We start from the raw sequence: 22,118 nt of genomic DNA on the forward strand, positions 1-22,118 counted from the left end.
TAGGCTATCAGTGATAGGCTACTTTTTGCTTCGAATCGCAATTGAGTGCGCATTTAATGTAACATGCCACATGATTTCCAAGAGGCCTTTAGACAGGCTAATTTCTGACTTCACTAGACTATTATTGCATTTGTTTAAGTTGTAAGACGTGAAGAAATGAAGGACATCGGCAATAGCAAGGCTACTATATAGAGATACTTTGAAATTCCCTTTGAGTCGGATCTGCTCCACCTTTCCACCAAGTTTTGCAGAAATTGTGCCCGTGTTTTTTTGCGATATTGTTGACAGAAACTATTTGTGTGGTGCAACCTGTTAAATATTAGTAGTTAATAAACTCCAACGTGCCAATTTAGGTTGAAACTAAACTATGGCACTTATGTTCAGCTTATAAATGTACAAATGTAATGAATTGTAATGTAGTCTAACTTGTGCAATGGGCTGGTGCAGTGTCTGCAGGACTAAAGCGAGCGAGAGATGCAAGAGTGGAGAACAGCTCATGCGCTTGCTAGAGATTACATTTTTGTTAAAGGGCCAGTACAAATGACCTCGCGGGTCGCCAATTGAAGAGCCCTGAGGTAGGCTATCTATTTAGTAGTCATAGTGTTTTATAGGAAATAGGATATGTCTGCAATTAGGATCATCACAGCATCTCATCGCCTCAACCCCTTATTCATCCACACACCTGAGCCTCTCCTTGCATGGGGCTGTGCTCAGAACACTCCTGAGGCCTAGTTTAAAGTGTCCTCCAATTTTTGTTGTGATTTAGGATAAAAAAAAAAAAAATTACAATCATTATTTAAATTTTTTTACACATTTTTTTTTATGTTACAGCATGTTCACTGTGGTGGACGAATAGACTGTTTTTGTATGGAAAGGTTAACACAATAAATAAAAAAATTAACAAATCACACTTGTAGTATCAGACTTAGGGTAAACCTAACCAAATCTAGGAAATAAAGGGTATTCATTATTCTAGATGGTTTTATTTCTCTTTCTGGGTTGTTTCATTTTCATTCATATTCTTTTTTTCTTATAATAATATTAGTGTTAATTTAATACACTGCATATATCTATATTATTTTTTACTGCTCTTATAATGTTACTGCTATACACTGCACATATCTGTACATGTTGTTCATGCATTGTTCATACTGCATATCCATATCTATTCTGCTCTTAAAGGAACACGCCACCCAAAATCAGAGCTAATATATGTTCTTACCTTAACTTTCACAAGTTGAGTCATACCTCTCCCGTGCCGGTAGGTGCACTCAAACGCTCTGTCGCGCGGCGAGAATGCTCTGCTACTGCTAACACACTGCACATATAGTTCATTTATATTACTGGAAACCATTCCACCTTCTTCACTACACTGCACTATATATCTTATACTGTTTATGCACCACCTGCCTAAACTGTGTATATCATATCACATTGCACTTTTCTGTTTTTTTGCACTTCTGGTTAGATGCAAACTGCATTTTGTTGTCTCTATACTTCTTTTGTCTTCTGTAAATTTTTTCTGGATTGTTTGTTTCATTTTCATGTTTTACTTTCATCTGCGATAATCTTTTTGGTCCTCCTCTTCTTCCCCATGTTATTGAGGGACAAGATCACAGTCCTCATCTTTTTCTCTCTCTCTCTCTCTTTCTCTGATGGATGGAAGGGGTTGGGATTGGGTGTGAACAGCCTTTTTCAAGTTCAGCCACAGATTTTCTAGGATTGAGGTCTGGGCTTTGACTCGGCCACTCCAGAACATTCACCTTGCTGTCTTATGTCTGTGTAGTTTTTGCTGTAGGCTTCAACTCATTGTCTAGCTGGAAAGTAAATCTTCTCCCAAGTCATATTCTCTTGCAGACTGAATCAGATTGTCCTCCAGGATTTCCATATATATTTTGCTGAATTAATTTTACATTTACATTACAAGCCTTCCAGGGCCTACTGCCGAGAAGTATCCCCACAGCATGATGCTACCACCACCATTCTTCAAATTAGGGATGGTGCATTTTTGGTGATGTGCTGTGGTCCAAACATAGCATCTAGTCTGATGGCCAAAAAGCTCAATTTGGTCTCAGACTATAGAACCTTGTTCCATTTGACCTTGGAGTCTCCCACATGTCTTTGGGCAAACTTTAGTCGAGATTTAATAAGAGCTTTGCCACTCACCTATAGAGCTTTGACTGGCGAAGAACTCGGCAGATGCTTAGCTTCTCCCATCTCAGCTGCTGAAGCTTTTAACGTCTTCAAAGTTGTTATAGATGCCTTGGTGGCCTCCCCCACCATTATTTTTATTGAGCGGTCACTCAGTTTGTGGTGATGGCCTGCTCTAGGCAGATTTGCACATTTGCCATATTCCTTACATTCCTTAATGATGGATTTTACTGAACTCCAGAGGAGTTTTTTTTTGTATCCATCCCCTCACTTATGCTTTTAATCTTTTCTCTGAGCTGTTTGGAGTGTTCTTTTGTCTTCATGGTGGAATTATAGCCAGGAACACTGACTGACTAGTGACTGGACCTTCCAGATGCAGGTGTCTTTATATCTCTATATTATACACATGCACTCAGGCGATCCCCGTTTCAATAATTTTGAGACAATTAGCACCAATTGACAGAACTGCTGTTGATTTAGGTCAGTCACTTTATAGGGGATGAATATTTATGCAATCGTTTATTTTGCATTATATAATATAAATCAATTAACATTACTTTGTAGAAATTTGCTTTCACTTTGACATTAAAGAGAAGGGATTTTTGCAATTTAATGCAAAAAACGCCAAATGAAATGGACAAAGATACCACTAATTAAAGCAATAAAAGAGGAAATATTGAAGGGGTTGAATACTTTTGCAATACTTTTTCTTTAAAAATTACTGTAGGCTACTGGACAGTGACATGGCAAAATACAGGCAACAACTACAAATGAGTTATGGGTTGTAGCCTACTAAATATTTGTTGCTATAATATGAACACTCATTATTTGTTATTGTTGATATTTAATAATGTTATACATTATTATATGATATATTATAATGTTTAATAATGTAATTTTATAACTATTATGTTTAATGTAGGCTTTTCAACTTGCTCTGTTTCAACCCTCTCTGGTTTAGATGCTGTTCAGTGCCTATGAAGCACAATTGCTACCAAAAATTCTGTGATAAACTTTGCCTTGGTTATTGTTTTGTGAAACGATATACGACATATACGACGGTACCAAAACAGTACGTCACAATGAAGGGACAGGGTTTGTATCTTTATGTTTTTTCTTTACTTTCATTATTGTTATTTGATATTGTTATTGATATTATTGTAAGTACTATACTGCTTATGTAGGCTTATCAACTAAAAACTGTTAATTTGAACTTTTGTTACGTTCATATTCTGTAAGTCGCTTTCGACAAAAAAAAGTCTGCTAAATACAATAACCATGGCAATAACATGCTCTCATCAAACAACATGCAAATTGCCACACTTTTATGGAGTCATAAATGATGGAGTGGAACATCTACCGGTTTTTAGAGAAGAAAAATAACATACAGACTGATCAAGATGGAAACAATAGCACACAATGAAGGATTTTGATACAAGACTATGTGCCAATAGCTCTTTTTTGGCAACCTGCAACAATAACACTAGACAATGCACCTTTGTCTTGTTTGGTATGGCACTAGGCATAACATGCAAATGTTTTATTGATTTGCTTATGTACAGTATTTGGACTCAGAGAGTAGCCTACGACCGTCAAATAGGACAAACAAACCAGTTGCAATTTGCTGTGACCCACTCAGAGCGCTCACACTCTCTCCTCTGCTTCTTTTCTTCAGTTTTTGGACTTTAATACAGAGGAAGCCTAATCCGCAGAGCTGTGCCGTACCAGAAACTCGGAAGGTAATGTTATGTGCAATAGAAGTCTTAGAAATGCTGAAGAAAACAAGTTGAGTGTAGACAGACATGTTTCTGTTCATTTTACTGTATATTTCATATTCCTCTCCATTGCTGGTTATCTTTAGAATTATCTTGGCTCATCTTGTTTGGTCTAACATTAGGCCTAGTTGATTAGTTGCCTAACTCTCTTTTGTTTTTGGAGAGTCTCATGAAACCTCAGTTATAATATGCAGTGTTAACACAACAGGATATTATAACAGTGTTTTAATTACTAAAACAGGAGAGAGCATATTTTTGTCTAATGGATATCGGATATCAGTGTGTAAGCAAACCGAGGTCACATATACAACATATATTTTCAACTGTGGTTTCAGGGTTATTTGGTTATTTTCAGGGTGCGATTTGTGTAAAAACCAGAGGGGGGGATGATTTTGAATAAGTTTGTAAACCCCCCCCCCCCCCCCCAAATTTTTTTTTTTTTTTTTTAAATGAACGAACGATTCATAGCTTAGTAATGTCATGGCTAATAATACCCTATATTATTTTTGCCACCTTTGTAACATTTTAGTTTTAGTTTACTGTGGTGTATGACTTTAAACAGCGAGTGTGCTTTGTATGATGATCAGCCTCTCTAATGCAGGGTAGGACTACGTTTTGACAAGCATACAAATTCACCTTGTTCTTGCCCCATCTGAAATGACTTCTCTACTTTTGCTGCCTCCATCCTTTCTGTATTTGTTGTGTAAAAAAACGTTGTATATGATTGCACTGAAGTCTTAAGTTAGTGAATTGGCTAACAGTGTTAGTTGGTAACCAAATAGCCTACACATTGCGCTACACGCTGCGTAGGCTACGTGCATTCTGTCTCCTGCTGATTTGCGTTCAGTAGCCAAGTGCGTAATATTGCAAAAGTTGAAAAAATAAATGTGTTTATTGTAGCCTACAGAAAATAAATAGCCTATCATACTGTTAGTTAATTGCCTACAGTGCAGTAAAGAGTTTGGAGAGTAAAGTTATAGGGCAACTTGAAGTTTTATGAAAATTATTTACGAACCAGAACATAAAGACCATGAAGCTTCTATTTCTTGCAGCTGTTAAAACACCCGCTAGATCAGTGGTCCCCAAACTACGGCCCGCGGGCCGAATACGGCCCGCCAACTCATTTTGGGTGGCCCCCCAAAACATGTCCGTGGTATATAGCATCTGGCCCGCACGGGAGTACGACATCGTCAAACTATAACCTCCGTAATTCTCTATGGCAAGTCTTAAAGCAACACCAAAGAGTTTTTTATACCTTAAAATAATGTTTCCAAAATCGTTTCAGTGGTTCATCAACTCGTAACAGGGTGAACGGCAATTCTGCATTCGCTTCGTGGCCCTCTATCGGCTATAACCGCACTATGTAAGTTTGCCAGATCGGGTAGCGGATCTGTAGTTCGATGGAATGAGACATAAGAAACTACAAATTTGACTTGCGTCTGATGTCGCAATACATCATACTTTCAAAAGTCATGCAAAATATTCTACCTTGTCTGTGGACATCGTTATTTGCAAAGCGTTGCTGGATAAACAAATAGCGTGCGTGCGACAGAGGGAAAATTCATGTAATACTCTTTTTGTCCACTGGTGGTTGTTTTGGCGCTGTTTCGCGTTTGCTATCGAAAATGAAATGAAATGTAGGCCTACCTGTAAACAATGTAAGAGGCCTATCGCTGACTGCATCATTGCTCAAAGTATTCTAAACGTTTATCAATTATTTGTTAATAACTAACTAACTTCTATTCAAGTCATATTTCTGGGACTTTCTGGGATACTTATTTCTATTTTTAATTCACACGTTCAAATGTTCACATAGAGTTCAAAGTTCTCATCAGGTGAGTGAAAATTAGAATGGTGGTCATTTCAGATGTGTTTGCCAGCACTTCATAAAACTCTCATAGTTTGATAACTTTAAATTATTTGTAGGATATTGCTTGTTCACAACTTGAGCTATGTATGCAAAGAAACAGAGTCTTTTTATTAGTATTATTTCATTTGAGCTACATTTTACACTGATATGGAATGGTGGCATCATAAACACAGCTAGCAATGGTATTAAATTCTAGTGATTATTAAATGTAATGGAATATTCAACTAAGGTAGACTGCTGTTGTTCACAGCACTAAGCTATTTATGGTTGATATACTCCGAGTCTCTGGCCCTCTCTTAGAGCCAGGCATAGTGAGCTGGCCCTCGGAAGAAAAAGTTTGGGGACCACTGCGCTAGATAGTTTAAATATCCACCAACATTCGTTTTTGCAGTAGGCCTACAGATTATTTCTAAAAGTTATTTGTCTACTACTGGCTGATTTATCAAACAAGTGCTTTCTCGTTCGTCCTCCGCAAACTGCAGGTGAAGCAATTTCTGTAACACTTTTTGTGACATTCAGCAAATATCTCCTTATTTAATATAAGTTCCTTCGGACAATAGGCCTACGTTCTACTCTACGTGCAGTTGTCCTCCATCTCAGTTGCATCAGTTTTCTAATTTTGAAGGTTCTAAAACATTATTATGCTTCACTGAATCCTTCTCGTTTTCTTTTATTTGTCCAGCTAACTTTTCCATTGAACCTAGCCATTTATGATGGATTACACACTCGACATTCTGAAATGTCCTGCACGATCAAGGCCAAATGAAGTTATCACGCAGCCACTGTCAGCAGCATCAGTGCTGACGGTGATGGTGCGTTTCTGATGTCAGATTATTATGTAGGCTAGCCTACTAGACTGTTCTCACGTTGCAGCGCTTTACTTATATGAAGTAGCATTAATCAATATGAGGGGCAGAGGGGGATAAATGTTGTCCCCCCCGACGATAAAAATAATGTAGCAGAGGTAAGGCTAGGAAAACCAGAGGGGGGGAAATCCTCACCATCCCCCCCTACAAATCGCACCCTGGTTATTTTGATGAAACATTTAAATGTTTTTTGTAGTTGGAAAGCAATTGACTGTGGAGTTTATACATTGTCCTCGATTCCACCACAAGCAAGCGCCATTGAAGTTGCCTACTGCATTCCTGCTCCCCACCACCACCAACATCACCACCGTGACTTCCTCTATCCTGGTATGAGCTGTGTTGCTCTCTCACCTGTCCTCCATCACCGTCGTCACCTGCAGCATGTCCGGAGAGGAGCTGGAGAGGGACCAGTCTTCTAAGGCCCTGTGGCTGATGGCCTTCAAGAAGCAGCAGCTGCAGCACCGCCGCGGCCTGCTGGTCAAAGCCCGGGAGTTCAGCTCTGCGCCCCCGGAGGAGAGCATCAACACTGGGGGTCAGCAGCACCCACATCACACATCCATGACCACCAGCTTTCTCGCCTGATGAGAGACAGTCCAGTGGAAAATGAGAAATATTTCACTGACCCTTCACAAACATACAGGATTAAGTTTAGACAACAAAAAGGGCTGAATTAGTGCTGCAACAATTCATTGGTTATATTGATCAAATATTTTCTGGTTTACATCTGAATACAGTATCTTTCAGGCTTGTGCAAAATTCAGAATTTTAGAATTGGACTCCATTCAATTCATGAATTGGAATTTGAATTGAATTGGCTCCGGCCCACAGGAAGTTGAATTTGAATTGAAATTGGAAAGACAGGAAGTGGAATTAAATTCATGGCAATTCAAAGCAATTCCACAAGTCACACAACAGAAAGAATGTGTTGAATCTCACATACATTCAGTGTTGGGAAGGTTACTTTGGAAATGTAATTGGTTACTGTTATAAGTTATAAGTTGTGTGTTTGATGCAATCATATCTGACATATACTGTGAAGCTTCATTGTTAAACACTACCCTTATGTATATGAATTATGTATATGAATTTCTTCGAATTTCATTTCATTCCTTTAATTCAAATTTGAATTGTAACTAGAAATGTAATGCCAGAGGAATTACAATAGTGGATGGAAAGCTGCTGGCTTAATGTTGGTAGGGAGATTCCTGAAAAAAAAAACATTGAATCACTTAATCTTTGAGTTCATACAAACCCTCGTACCAAAAAACCTTGTGTGTCAAGGCGTTTTTGGGATATAACACTCAAGGTGTTTTTCATCATCAATTAACATCAAGTCACTTCATCTTAGAGTCCATACAAACACTCATACCAAATTTCAGGCATGTATGTCAAGACATTTTTGAGATATCGTGCTCAGAGTATTCATGGACTTGACCTTTGACCTTTGACCTCCAACATCAACTCACATCTTTGAGTCCATACAAACACTTGTACCAAATTTGAAGCATATGCGTCAAGCCGTTCTGGAGATATAATGCGCAAAGAATGAGATATGGCTGTGACTTATTTTGACAGAAGGGAAACACTTAAGGGCAATTCCATGCAAAGGTCATCCTTACCATGGAAAAAAAAGTTGTGCATACGCAAATAGAACTGTTGTTAAAATCTTCATTTAGGTCTATATTTTATTGTTTGTAACTGATCTGATTGAATTTGATGGAGAATGACACTCTTTTTACATCATAAATATGGTGTGCAACCATACAGAAACAACATTTTTCACATGGTAATATTATACATATTTAAAAAGTGGATAAATGGACCCAAGGTTTTAACAAATTGTGTAATTTGACAAATTCCACATTGACAAGGGAATGGTAGAGCAATGTCTATGCTCAGCTTGCCTTTAAGAGCGCAACTCCTTACTTGTAAGGCTTTTGTTTTTAAGTCAGCAAGTTCCATGGCCATGTCACATCCATAACGTTTTATAGGAAAAGTTTATGCTACACATACAGTGTTGATGCGACAATGTCCATAGTGTCTGTGCAAAGCTGATTTATATCAATGTAAAGTGTGATGACCAAGTAGTGCCCCTTTCTTACTTTTAAAACCTTTAATGGTGCGTTATGGATGTGACGTTATGGATGTTACATTATGTAAATTTACAAGACTGGAGACTTTATTATACCTCAAAGCCGATAAAACGTCTGTTCTGGTGGCATGTCAGTTTCAATGCATTTCACCTAAGTGTTTACAATTGACATTTCAAAGATTATTAGGTTGATCAAAACCACAGGGAGGCCTCGCCTAAGCATTAGCAAAACAAACATAATATTAAAATACTAGGGCTGTCAAAATAACTGATTAATTTCGATTAATTAATTTGAGAAAAAATAACTGATTAAAAAAAATAACGCAGATGTACTGTAAAATGAAGGAGAGAGAAGAAAATGTGCTGCCTAGATCATTGATTGGAACATTTACTTTTCAAAAACGGCTTGATGGTGTTGATTAAAATAAAGTCCTCTGCAATGTATGTGATAAAAAAAAAAAAACTTCTTCCCGAAGCACTTTTGAATTTATTTCCTCAGCATATTAGGTCATATCATAGATTATTATGGCCATTATTAAAATAATAATAAAAGAGTTTTTGAACTTTAATGTCACTAATGCTGATTATTCAATTATTCATTTGAATTTAAATATTTTAAATACTTTCACAGCAAAAATCATATATGCGATTAATTTAGATTAATTAATCACAGAGTATGTAATTAATTAGATTACTTTTTTTAATCGATTGACAGCCCTATAAAATACCTCCAGTGATTAGCCTAGCCATAGCCTATTTTCAAGTAAAAATCTGAAAATTTGAGCGATTATCTTCCCGTAACTGTCATACTGTTGTTGTACAGTAACTGGATTATCGTGTTAGCTGGTGAAGATGGCTGACTTTGCAGCTGGAGTTAACATAGCAACCTCCTTCTGTTGCAGATCTATTCAGCCTGCCATTCATGTCTGCTTAACACAGTTTCATTTTAAATGACGCGATATGCCAGCATTTGAAGTGTGAAAGTAATTGTGGGTGGATATAATTACTTGACAAAAACACAGCAGACTTCGGCAGAATTCCAGATATCCAAGATTCAGGCTTTACTTTACAATAACGCGCGTCAAGGGAGAATACAGCCTTCAGCTCAGGAGCATCGACTACCATTCTAACTACTACCGGAAGAGATTGGCTTTTTATGCTCAATTTGCAAGGGTGTGGTTCAAGAGGATGTCATAGATACAACGTCCTGTGATTGGCTTTCTCTTCCCGCCGTTCAGTCAGCCACACCCAGACACACCTACACACACCTATTTGCCATTGACATATTAGGCAGGCTCCTCAGGTAGAAATGTTATACAAGATGTTCTAAACATTCTTACACTTAATTCATTGTACTCCTTGTACTGAGACTATAAAATAATACCAAACATGAATACATTTACAGTTAATAACACAAACATATAATTCAGCTAAAGTTTTAACCCAGGGTCTTTGTCTACCCAAAGATAAAACAAAGGAGCTTGTGGAACAGATGGTAGAAGCAAAAGGTGCCCAGTGGGGAGCATTTCACACCTACATCTGCATTGAATAGATCAAAGCAAGAAAGACAGAATACACTTTCAATGTAAATGGAGCTAAGCCTCCATCTAGTCTGGAGCAAGAAAAGGTCATAAAAATAATTTCGATCAAGTGTCAGGTCCTCTGTAGCTAATACCCACAGAGTAACATGAGTAACGGCAGCAATAAACTAGATGTACCGCATAGCGGTACAATATATGACCGCCTCTCAGTCCTGCATATTCTCTTCGCAAAAATAAATCACGCTTGTCAATTTGTCTCCATCTCCTACTCCTGCAACTCATGTGCATGTAAATGAGTGTGTGTATATGTCAGTTTGCTTTTGTTTATAAGAGTGTGTCTGTGTGTCTATGTGTGTCTGTGTGTGTGCATGTGCGCATGTGCATATGCGTGCCTGTGTTTGTGTGTTTATGTGTGTGTGTGTGTGTGTGTGTGTGCATGTGTTTGCATGCGCACATGCGTATGCGTGCCTGTGTGTGTGTGTTTATGTGTCTGCATTCATGTGGGTGTGTGTGTGTGTGTGTGTGTGTGTGTGTGTGTGTGTGTGCTTGCCTGTCTGTATGTGTTTATGAGTGTGTGTGCTTGCCTGTCTTGCCATGTGTGCGACTGTGCGTGCGTGTGTGTGTGTGTGTGTGTGTGTGTGTGTGTGTGTGTGTGTGTGCTTGCCTGTCTGTATGTGTTTATGAGTGTGTGTGCTTGCCTGTCTTGCCATGTGTGCGACTGTGCGTGCGTGTGTGTGTGTGTGTGTGTGTGTGTGTGTGTGTGTGTGTGTGTGTGTGTGTGTGTGTGTGTGTGTGCGTGTGTGTGCATGTGCATGTGTGCACGTGCGCGTGCATGTACTTTATGTGTGCAAATCACAAATGAGTGGGTATGGGTTAGGTTAATGCGGGCTCTTGAGACTAACATACCATAAATATTTCTTGGGTGCAACGGTTCAGGTAGGGCTAGTTATTTAGGGGAGTGGCCACCAAGTTTCATGTTCCCTGGTGTTTCAGTAACCCGGGAATCACTGACCAAAATTGATGACGGTAAAAGAAAAAAATTAATTCCTTTTTTATATTTTAAATGACTTGTCCTGATTCTTCCTGTGGATCTTAGTGGACACTGAGGAAGCAATACTTTCATTGCTAGTTTTTCATGATTACTATTTCAATTATTTCATATCAAAATTCACTACTTAATTATGTGTTTTATGTAGTTTGTCGAGGACTGGTTCAGACACGTCACATCCATAACGTGAAACCGTCATATCCATAACGCCAGTTTTTCCTACATAATGCATTACGAAAATGACGCATAGTTTCAAAAACACACCTTTTGTGTTCATTCAAGTCTCCTTCATGCTACATATATCATAGTTTCGGCAGTTTCCTTCAAAATTCACAGAGTTTGTAGAAAACCTGTAATCTCTCACAAAAGTGTGTCCATTTCATGTCACATCCATAACGCTGATAAAATGGCTTGTATTCTTAGGATGAAATTGATTATATGCAATTTGAGGATTTCTCAGTATTCAGAGGACAGAGGTTACATTAAAATGTATGCAAATTAATTCACTGATACTAATTTTGCCCCCACTTTAAGGCATTTTGTTTACCAATATGAGTCCAATTGTCACATCCATGAGTCCAATTGTCACATCCAGGATGTGTCGTTTTAGGGAGCGCCAGATTGTATGCATTAGACGCTGGGACAGTTCACAGGTGACACCTGCGCCAGTGTTCTGATTAGCCTGGGAACTTCTCTGGGAGCTTAACGAGCGCAGCTGGCTTTAGGACATCACAGCCATACAAGTCTATGGGGGGAAAATGAGCTTTTTGACATTTTTAACCCCCTATTTCTCAAAAAGTATAAACTTTTAAGAAATACCTCTCTTGTCCAACTCCAGACCTACTGTAGACAACGGTTATTTCAACATGTCTGTACGTGAAGCGGTTAGAGTCGCATTCATTTTTGAAAGGGTAAAAAGAAAAAAGGTTATAATAAGAAGAAGAAGCCAGGAGATTTCAAGATAGTGGATTCCATTTTAGTATAATTCTAGATCCTGTTTTGACCCCAAATCAAATTCATGAATTGAATTGGAATTTAGGAGTCATTTCTCAATTCAATTCTTAATTTTGAACAAGCCTGTTATCTTTGGTATTTGACAAAACAAGGGATTTGAGGACATCTTGGGAAATGTCTTTTTAGTGCTTTGGGAAACACTGGTCATGTTTTTTTTTTGTTTTGTTTTTACCATTTCAGATTGTTTAGAAACTAAACAAGTGATTATTTGAAAATAATCTTTAGTTGCAGACCATTTTATATGAAACTGTAAGGCAGTAACTAGAGCCTGTAACATTTGACATGAGTGGATAATCAAATGGATTTGAGATAAACACCATGTAGGAGAAAATTAATTAAAATGTGAAATCTGTGCACCACCAGAACTGGACACCATCGAAGCAGAACTTAAAGAAATAACAAGACGACAGACAGAAGTGCTCAAAAGTGGAAAACTTCAAAAGGACCCTCATGGTAAAACATGTTCTAAATGTACTTTGCCCTCATGTATCTTCCCATTACCCTACATATTAATAACAGCTGTCTCGTTCTCAGATGTACGACTGTTTGGAGAGACGATTTTCCCAGGTAGGACAATTTAAAGGCAAATATAGCTAAGGCACAATATTACTTCATTCTGGAGTCATGCTTGATTCAGAAGAGTTTTCTTTGAACCATTTCCAGAGCCAGACTATCATGTACCTCAGGAAATGATTCCAGAGCCGGACTATGCTGTACTAGAGGAACCATCACTAGAGGAACCATCACCAGAGGCAAACGACAATATGACGGAACCTGAGGAAACTGAGCCACCAGAAAACAGTAAGGAAAATTCATACTTAATCCCTCTGCCTGGTTATTGGTGGGTAAAAGTGACCTCCCAACACTATCAGAAGGCTTTTTTCCGCAGTATAATTCACACAGTGAACTGCTGGTCGGAATGTTATTATCTGTCATTTTCAGTTGTGGAATATAGGTATTTGCCAAGTCAGAAAGGATTTTTTTTTCACTTAAGGAAACATTCGATTGAACTTGTGATTGAGTCTTTTTCAGATTATCATCTTCTAGCAAAGAATATGGTCATAATGAAAACTTCACCCATTAAAGGATCAGTTCTTGTATGCCCACCTAAGATGCCTTTTCAACATTTCACTGATGAGAGAGGCCTAATAGATGGCTTTGGAAAGGAAAAACAACTGTAATGCACTGCTAAATAATATCAAAGGTCCACACACAAGCTGTAAACTGGCTCATATCTTAACTATGGTATAAATATGGTTGCAACATATCAGTGTATTCTAAATTGTTTTGTTAAAAAAAAACGGAAAGGAGCAATTTAATTCTACAAATTGTCTTTGGTAGAAATATTTTACGACTGAAGTAAGTCGTACTACTAACTAAAGTAAGTCATACTAAGTCGTTTAAAGTAAGCTCACTTTGCTTGATGGTGAAGAGTTGTTTGGACCAAATGCACATTGCTGAGGTGCAGAAGGCTGATCTAGGTTTTAACTGATGCTTACTGCTATTTTGTCTGTTGTGGAGTCATCCAGCCAGTGGTGTCTCAGGACAAACTTCTCTGGGATCCTGACTGGGTCACTTGCTCCACTTGCTCAAGAGTCGTTCGCACAGTCGTCAAGCACGAAGTGACTAGCACCTCCTGGATTCTGTGTGTCACACTTTCTTCCATTGGGTACGTACATTACGTAGAGGGTGATGCACAGAAGACTGTCATCATTCTGTGGCTATCATGACCAAGACCACAGCAGCAACCATTTCTAGAGCAAGTGGTTTAATTTGCCACAGAGATCTGCATTGAGAAAAATGTTATAGTTTAGGACAGACGTAATCCCCATAGCGTCAAAGATCCCTGCACACGTAACCTCAAAGCCCACGCCAGCTGCATTTAAATAGGCTTCATTTTTGTTTGGGCTGATGAGATCTAAAAGGCTTGCTTTATTTTCTCGACAGGTGTGTGCTTGGGTGCTGCTTCATCCCATTCTGTGCAAAACGATGGAAGGACATCAGCCATTACTGTCCCAACTGTAACGCAAAGATTCATGACGTACTCAGATTTTGAGATGGGCTCTGGGACAAAGCTGGGCAGAGAGGTGGGCTCAAGGCGATTTGATGGCTGTTGGCGATGGGAGGCGATCCAGTGGTCTCTGGAAGTTTTCCTGAAACAAACTGATCGGGTGACCTAAGGACAGTGAATGCAAATGGCCAGTGCCTGTGATAACTCGACCTTTGAGGACCTAGATAATAGGCTTCTTTGGAACACAGCAATAACCAGAATGCTCACGTGTACATAGTGATTTATGAAGGATGATGTGTTTTTATGACTGGCAATTTCCTGTCGAGTCTATGACCTTAGTTTCAATCCGATGAGAGTATGCCATTCAGTTGAACACTCTGGAATAACCTGTCCTTGACATGTGCACAACATTGAAACAAATACAAATGCTTAAAATAAAATTGCTTGCATCAATGAGCAAAGATTAGTCATTAATAACCTCCCCACTGTAAACTTCAGTATCACTTGGAACAGAAACCTTTAAGTAAACATTTACTATTACTTGGAATAATTGTGAAACAAAAAAATGTACATTCTTTTGAATGAATGACCCTTTCTGATGTGATTTTAATGTTCACAGGCTTTTGAACCGTAACGTTTTTGATGTATTGCCAGTACTTTTTAAGTTTGGGCACACATTTGTTCATTAGCAAACCATGTATTTTGAAATTAATGGATCTTTGACCTCACAGTTCTCTTTCTTTCTCAGACACATTTCACATTCATCTACAATTTTGGAAATAAAAACATTCCCTCAAACATCACGTTCACAGTACATCAAATTTTATTGACACATAACAGCATATATAGATCGGTTTTTTTTTTGTTTCATTTTGTTTTTCTTTCCATCCCTTAGAACTATTTACACAGAAGAGCTCATGGATGCGTAAACATGTATAAAAATATGCATTACAGTACATCCATTAAAATATATACACAATGTGCAAAACATATGGCATACAGATGATCCAGCCTCTCTCAGAGGGGAGAGATGATACAGAGCTGGCCTGGGTCTGCGCTCTCTCTCTCTCTCTCTCTCTCTCTCTCTCATTCCTTTTCTCCTCCTCTGCTATAGAAACACACATTACAGACGACTACAGGAGGCTAGAAGAGGACTGAAAGCAGGACAGAGATGGCAGAAAAAAAAAAACATCCATAACAACAAAACCATAACAGTATTTATAATAATACAAAACAATGCGAAAATGAGGGGTAGGGGTGTGGGGGGGGGGTTGCTGTGACTCCTAGTGGTCCAATCAGAAGGGAGAAGAGAGGCTGGACACAGACAAGACGAGTGGAGTCCCTTGTCGTCGTTTAACCGAACAAAAGAAGATTTGGTAATTTGTTTGTGTGGCTCTGATAGGAGACGAAGGCAGTGTAATGATATGAAGCCTTGGCAACAGTGTGGCCAGGCCCACACGGTGGAAAGACTTATTGCTTTGCTCGCCTCGTCCAGACTGTCCCTTCCACTTGTATTGGTGACGCTTTCCTTTTGTGCATTTCGGACCAGCTTGTAGCCAAACCAAGATATGAAATATTTTCATAAAAAAGGATAAACATCATCCATGAACAATACCATAAAACCATTTATTATGATATTTTTCTTTCTTTCAAAAAACAGCTTTTTTTTTTATAAACAATGATTTAAAAAAGTTTATCACTGACCATCCCCAGATATTTTCCAATATTTCTCTTTGGCAACTATGGCTCTATTTTTGTTTCTGTTTTTATTTACCTTGTAGCAATACAAATAACAAACATGCATGGCAATCCCCCAACCTGCACTATGGCAGGGCAATGTGGCGTGTCATCTGGGAAGGCCTCTAGGTATGATCTTTCATGATATCAGACCCGTCGATAGGGCCTTTTTATCTAGATATGAGCTTTAGGCTCTTGACATGCAACAAGCATGTATTTGGCATCATACCAACTTTTGAGCCCAGGTTTCCAGGGCGTGACTTTGTCAATGTGTTGGGTAAACAACAGTACAGAGCCTTCGACACAAGCCGAACATGACTGGACAAACAGAACTACTGTGATGACCGCAAGCTTCAGCGAAAAACAGACCAAAGCACAATCCACGCGCTCAAACACAGACATGCAGACATGCACACATATACACACACACACATACACACATACACACACACACACACACACGCACACACACACACACACCGCACCTCTTCCAAAACATAGACAGAAAGACAAGACCTTGACAAACAAACGACATCAATACTAAAAGGTGCTTGTTTCTTTTCATGATTGCTGCAGCAAAAAAGTGCTCGTAGTCTGCGTGATGATCCAATCGAAGCCTTGCCAGGACTGCCAGGAAGCGGCAGGAGTAGAAGTAGAACTCTCAGGTGACTGTATCAAGTATTGCTTCTGAAAGGAGGTGAGGTAAGCGCAATTGTCGGGATGTCTATAGGAGTTAGTGATGCCTAGGGGCGGGTAAAGGTTGCTTGCATGCTCTCATGCACGAGTATAGACTGTTCACAATCAGTGTCGAAGCGCTTATAATTAGTCATTGACTGTTACGATGACTGCTTAAACCTCTATCTGAACAGAGGAAAGGAGATCTTAGGATCTTAGTCAGCATTTTAACCCCCCCCCCCAAGAAAACTTTTTGCATATTATTACTTCTAATGAAAATACTGATTGAAAATGTTCAGATCAGTACAAAGATGACGTTTGCTGTATGGGTGAATGTGATTCATTCTTACTCAGGACCAGTGACTGGGTCCCCAATCATCTCGATTTCAATACAACCACCTTAGAGGTTGGCAAGGCAGTTATTAGTTAGCCTACATTATCAATAAATTATCATTAAAGACAGCATCTTTAGAATGTTTGCCAGGTCCAATTATGGCCTACTGTTTGGACACTCGTCCTAGGTGACACAAAGGCCTTCAGTTCTACATGGAGTTGCCATTTACAGTAGCTGAAAGGACTCTCGGGCAAATTCTTTCCAGTCAATTAGCACATCATCTTCTTTAAGTAAAAATAGTCGACTATGATGAAAGTGGTGGGGGGAATGAGCTGGAGAAAACTTGGGTAAATGCAATACAAAGTTAACGCACACACACCAACACACATACCCATGTGAAAAAGTTGCATCCATGCACACACCCACCAGAACAAGCAGGTATAATGGATTTGATAATAGGCAGACGGGGATTATCTCAATTTCCACGATATTCCCCTTCTGCCTATAGTCAAATCCATTGTACCTGCTTGTCCTGGTGGCTGTGTCTGTGCATGGATGCAACTTTTTGTTTTGGGTCTGTGTGCGTAACTTTGCATTGCTATTAATGCAGTTGAGAGGTCACATGACCCCCCCTCCCCCCGAGACGGAGCGGCGCTTCCTATCAGAAAAACTCATGGAGCTGCCAAAGGTGACCAGCACCATCTCAGTCATCATGACCGCATTAGACGTGACCGACAGCATGTAGAAGGGAAAGTAAGTGACCAACAGCATGTAGAAGGGAAAGTAAGTGACCAACAGCATGTAGAAGGGAAAGTAAGTGTCAGCAAGCCAATGTCCATAGAGTTTGAAAACATCAATTCTGTAAAGCTCAAATGTCCAGTCAGATATAGGAAGATTTAAGACCAGATTTTGTCTCGGCATTACGTGATTGACTGTGAATTTAAAGTCTAAATACCAAACATGGTAGTGCACTATAATTGCCATGGCAGCCCATTGACTGCAATTTCTTGCTATTCGGAGGCACATCTCTTACAAAGATGGATTTGTCCTCTAGAGACTATGATTGGTCCAGACAACACACACGAACACACACACACACACACACACACACACACACACACATTAAAGCAAATTCGTCCTCCAAGAAGCCTGCCTGTATTTACATTACAGTCCTCTAATTGCCATTGTTCTACAGCAGCTGAAACAGTCTGTCTGGTTAAGTCAGTTAAAGTCCAAAAACAAAACAAACGAAGGACAAACTAAACAGATAGATGGTTCATGCCCTGTGTGCTCTAGCCAGCTCAGTGAAGGATCAGTGGTTGAGGTATGCAGTGGCCCATGATCTGCCTCACCTTCAGTGCAACCCTGGACTACACACTATAACGCAGGTGAAATGAGTGTGCGGACTGCCCACACACACACACACACACACACACACACACACACACACACACACACACACACATACACACACACTCAAACGAACTACTACGAGGAAGCATGACGTGTGCAAGTGAGGGCTTTTTTTTCTAGTGATGAAGGGGTGTAGTGGTGGTGGTTGCCATGAAACCGTCCCTCTTGGTCGGCACTTGCTCTGCACACAGCTCCAGCAAAAGGCGAATGAGCTCGGAAATCTGTCCATCCACTCAGATGCATGTTAAACAAAAACAAAAGAAATGGAAATGAAAAACAAATGTCTCCTTGGTCAAGTAACAGGAGACACTGCGATGTATGGAAAACTGTTGGGAGCAGTGGAGAATGTGTGTGGGTGAAACTGTGGTTAGTTTCACGTGCCAACGTGCTGCGTCCTTGATTTAGTTCTGTGGTTTAGTTCGGTGGAGACCTTCAAATACCACAGCTGAAGTGAATAGCAGACACAGTTCCTGTATCCTTCTTCACAACTGAGATGATGATAGAGTCCATCTTAGCTGAGAATCAGTCTTGTTCTGTATGGCACGGGCAGTCCAGACCACCCCGTAGGACAGTCCATCACTAGAGGGGGTGTTCAGCTTTGCATGTTGGCAAGCATTTTTCCTTTTTGTTTTTTTATCCCTCAATGTGTTCATCGTAAACAACCCAAAATGGGTTTGTATTTTTGCTGCAAATCTAGCACTTTCCTTTCTTTATAGCTACACGGCTGTCTCTCACTGTTGAGACATAGTCTAGAACATTCATCTGAAAACAGTCAAACCTCTGTTGTTTCTCTCCTGAAACCACACTTGGTCGTTCATCTCCATCTGAAACACACCACTCAACGGATGCATCAGGCATGATGATGATGATGTTTAGAGATTGCAACATCTTAACTCAGAGACTAAAGTACTCATAGGTCTTGGGTTTGCCTGCTCTGTGCCACACAAGGGTGGCATTCAGCCCACTGTGTCTGAAGGAAATGAGAAGCTCTCCCTTGTCAGCTTGTCCGAGAATGAATGAATTATTAAGTGTTGTCAGACTGCAAGGTGATCGGTGAGATTTGAGAGCACTCCGGCCCCACTGAGGGACACTGGGTGAACACAGGCCCAACAGAGAGAGGCAATTCAGAGGTGGTGACATACCCTCAGGCTCTGGATGTGTGTAGGGGAGTGAGCAGTGTTTGTGTGTGTGTTTGTATGTGTGTGTGTGTGTGTGTGTGTGTGTGTGTAAAGGTTGGCAGGGGCAAGCAGGCAAAACATGTGGGTGGGTCTCTTGCAGTATGAAGACTGGCATGGCCACTTGAGAGACGCACACACTCACACTTCATCCGCAGCACAGCTGAGCTGAACTCAACCCAACTCACCCAACGACCCTCTCCAGTACAAATCCAGCACCTTCCTCAGGGCTAAAGTGAACGTAGCTGAGGAAGAGAGAGCAGTAAGAAAAGAGAGATGGACAGAGATGGAGAGGGGGTGGGTGGGTGTGTGGGGGTGGGCTGGAGCCCTCAGTCCCAGGGCATCTGCAGATCGTGCGTGTCCAGGAAGTCTGCGGCCATGCCCAGTGGGTTGAGCGTGCCCATGGGCCCGGGCATGGTCAGGTCCAGCCACTCCATGCTGTCCAGGCCGGCCTCCTGCAGGCTGAAGGACGAGGACGAGCTGGAGGGGCCCGGTCCGCAGCCGCTCTCGCTGAAACCCAGGTCCGACGTGTCCATGGGCGAGTGCGACGCCACCGTCGTCCCTGGCGACACGTGGTGGTGGTGGTGGTGCTGCGCGTCGCCCATCAGCTGCGCGTGCAGGTCCTCCAGCAGCCGCGGCTCGGCGTCGTGCAACGCCCCGTCCAGCAGCGCCTCCAGCTGGTTGTCGGAGGCCAGCGCCGCCAGGCTGGGCATCGGGTCGCCGCACAGGACCTGCGGGGGCGGCGCCAACTGCACGTGGGCGGGCGGCCGTGAGAGCGCCGTGTTGACGGGCAGCGTGGTGACACTGGCGGTGACGGGCATCAGCTTGGGCACCGAGGGCTCGTGGGGACTGAAGGGCGTGATCTCTGGAAGGGTGGACAGGAAAACGAGACCTCAATTTCACTGGCATTACTAGAGCTGGGTTTTTAATTTACATTTTGACCATTTGAATAAAAAATCCTGACTGGAAACATCCGAAATGTACGTTTAATCTTCCAATGCAGATAACAATCCGTTTTACTACAGGGTGGTCCCCTTATTCTCGATTTGCATTGATGTAATTAATAAACATGGAAACATTTGCATTTTGGCATTTGCATTTCTACCAGTGTGTTCCTGCAAACAATGACAACATTATGTTTTGATCTCATAGCTGATAATAACTCTTCCCTTGATTAGGAGAATGTCCAATGTTTTAATTGACATAACACAGTAGATGAAATTGCATGGAAAAGCACATTCTCTTTAGCCGAATGTTCATGAATGCGCATAGAGCAGTGTTTCTCAAAGTGTGGTCTGCAAGCTATCCCAAGTGGTCCGCGAGCAGACGTGGTAAAAAATAATATAGATGAGTTGTTTGCAATATTGAACCACCTTGTATGTGAATCCAAACAGTTCTGCAACACTGCCTATATAAGCTATACCAGTTTAAATCATATGAATCCTCTGACACAATAAGCAAGATGCAAAGACAATATGCAAGGTGGTTCAGTGAGTAGGGCTATTGTGTAATATACTGTTGAAGTAGGTCTACTCTTTTTTTTGTTTAGTTAGGTGGTCTGTGAGTTTTTTTTATTGAAAACTGGCATAGAATATGCGACTGAGCTGAATGGAAATCCAGCTTACGAAAAAGATCAGGATGAACACAGCTACTGTGTCATATAATATCCTCACAGGAATGTGAGTTGTGCCCTCGAAGAAACAAGGGGGTTAAGACGAAAAAGCATGTGCATCATACTAAGGTCTGGAATCTCTCACTCTCTCTAAAACCTTAACTGTGATGTTCTCATTTGCAGACTATTGTCTAGCAGCCAGAGAAACAGTGCTGGACTGGGAGGTGATTAAGTCAAGCTGCTTGTAGATTGTGGGTAGGCATCCAGAGGAGCAGTGTCTGCACTCTAATCAGTCCTGCCAGAGGGGGCCGGTCATCTTCGGTCCTGCCCTCAGGCTCTTGACTGATTCCTGACTCTCTTCACTCCTCATGGCTCCACAGGGAGGAGCAGGAGAGTGCTGACAGCTGACTGTCTAACCAGATGTGGGGTCTGCCTGCCGGTCTGCCTGCCTGCCTGCCAGTCTGTCTGCCTGCCTGTCTGTCTGTCTGCATGTCTGTCTGTCTGCCTGTCTGTCTGTCTGTCTGCCTGTCTGCATGTCTGCCTGTCTGTCTGCCTGTCTGTCTGCCTGTCTGCCTGTCTGTCTGCCTGTCTGTCTGCCTGTCTGTTTGTCTGCCTGTCTGTCTGCCTGTCAGAGATCATGATGCACTCCCATCTCGCGCAGGCTCTTACCTCCGCTCTCGATCAGGATGTCGAACAGGTCGTCCATTTGCTGGCTGGTTGCCGTGGGAACCTGGGGCACAAGAATAGCATGGCTAAGTGCGATGGGTCTTGAGTGAAGGAGCGAGCTGATGTCTGTGAGAGACG

At 40.9% G+C, this 22,118-nt stretch overlaps 2 protein-coding genes across 8 annotated transcripts in view; one reads left to right on the top strand and one right to left on the bottom strand.

The window, feature by feature from the left end:
• The first annotated feature begins 3,767 nt into the window (after window positions 1-3,767).
• Window positions 3,768-15,114, top strand: LOC143138034 (uncharacterized). Of its 2 annotated transcripts, none has more exons than XM_076298440.1 (7): window positions 3,768-3,890; window positions 6,859-7,194; window positions 12,721-12,810; window positions 12,892-12,924; window positions 13,021-13,158; window positions 13,879-14,026; window positions 14,305-15,114. In XM_076298440.1, the coding sequence occupies exons 2-7, from the start codon at window positions 7,044-7,046 to the stop codon at window positions 14,411-14,413; spliced, it is 669 nt and encodes a 222-aa protein (XP_076154555.1). In that variant the 5' UTR covers window positions 3,768-3,890; window positions 6,859-7,043; the 3' UTR covers window positions 14,414-15,114. The 2 variants fall into 2 exon arrangements, with proteins under 2 accessions (XP_076154555.1, XP_076154556.1); XM_076298441.1 differs by having other exon boundaries at window positions 6,912-7,194.
• An 861-nt stretch (window positions 15,115-15,975) lies between these two features.
• mrtfba (myocardin related transcription factor Ba) overlaps window positions 15,976-22,118 on the bottom strand; it is a 38,709-nt gene continuing 32,566 nt past the window's right edge. For all 6 annotated transcript variants that reach the window (XM_076298436.1, XM_076298435.1, XM_076298438.1 and 3 more), the window contains 2 exons: window positions 21,984-22,044; window positions 15,976-20,567 (listed from right to left, as the gene is read on the bottom strand). In XM_076298436.1, coding sequence (XP_076154551.1) covers window positions 20,032-20,567; window positions 21,984-22,044 — 597 coding nt within the window. In that variant the 3' untranslated portion in view covers window positions 15,976-20,031. The remainder of the gene's footprint in view (window positions 20,568-21,983; window positions 22,045-22,118) is intronic.

This window comes from Alosa pseudoharengus, unplaced genomic scaffold, assembly GCF_046254945.1.
Source record: "Alosa pseudoharengus isolate Yale_2024_CS ecotype anadromous, Long Island Sound unplaced genomic scaffold, YU_APseudo_1.1 YU_APseudo_1.1_scf_21, whole genome shotgun sequence".
Taxonomy (NCBI): Eukaryota; Metazoa; Chordata; class Actinopteri; order Clupeiformes; family Clupeidae; genus Alosa; species Alosa pseudoharengus.

What these genes read in the sequence shown, in the direction of transcription:
- LOC143138034 (XM_076298440.1), top strand. Translation starts at nt 7,044, where the DNA reads ATGTCCGGAGAGGAGCTGGAGAGGGACCAGTCTTCTAAGGCCCTGTGG. An exon ending in AACTGAGCCACCAGAAAACA is followed by an intron (nt 13,159 to 13,878) that starts GTAAGGAAAATT and finishes TCTGTTGTGGAG; the next exon opens with TCATCCAGCCAGTGGTGTCT. An exon ending in GTCACACTTTCTTCCATTGG is followed by an intron (nt 14,027 to 14,304) that starts GTACGTACATTA and finishes TTTTCTCGACAG; the next exon opens with GTGTGTGCTTGGGTGCTGCT.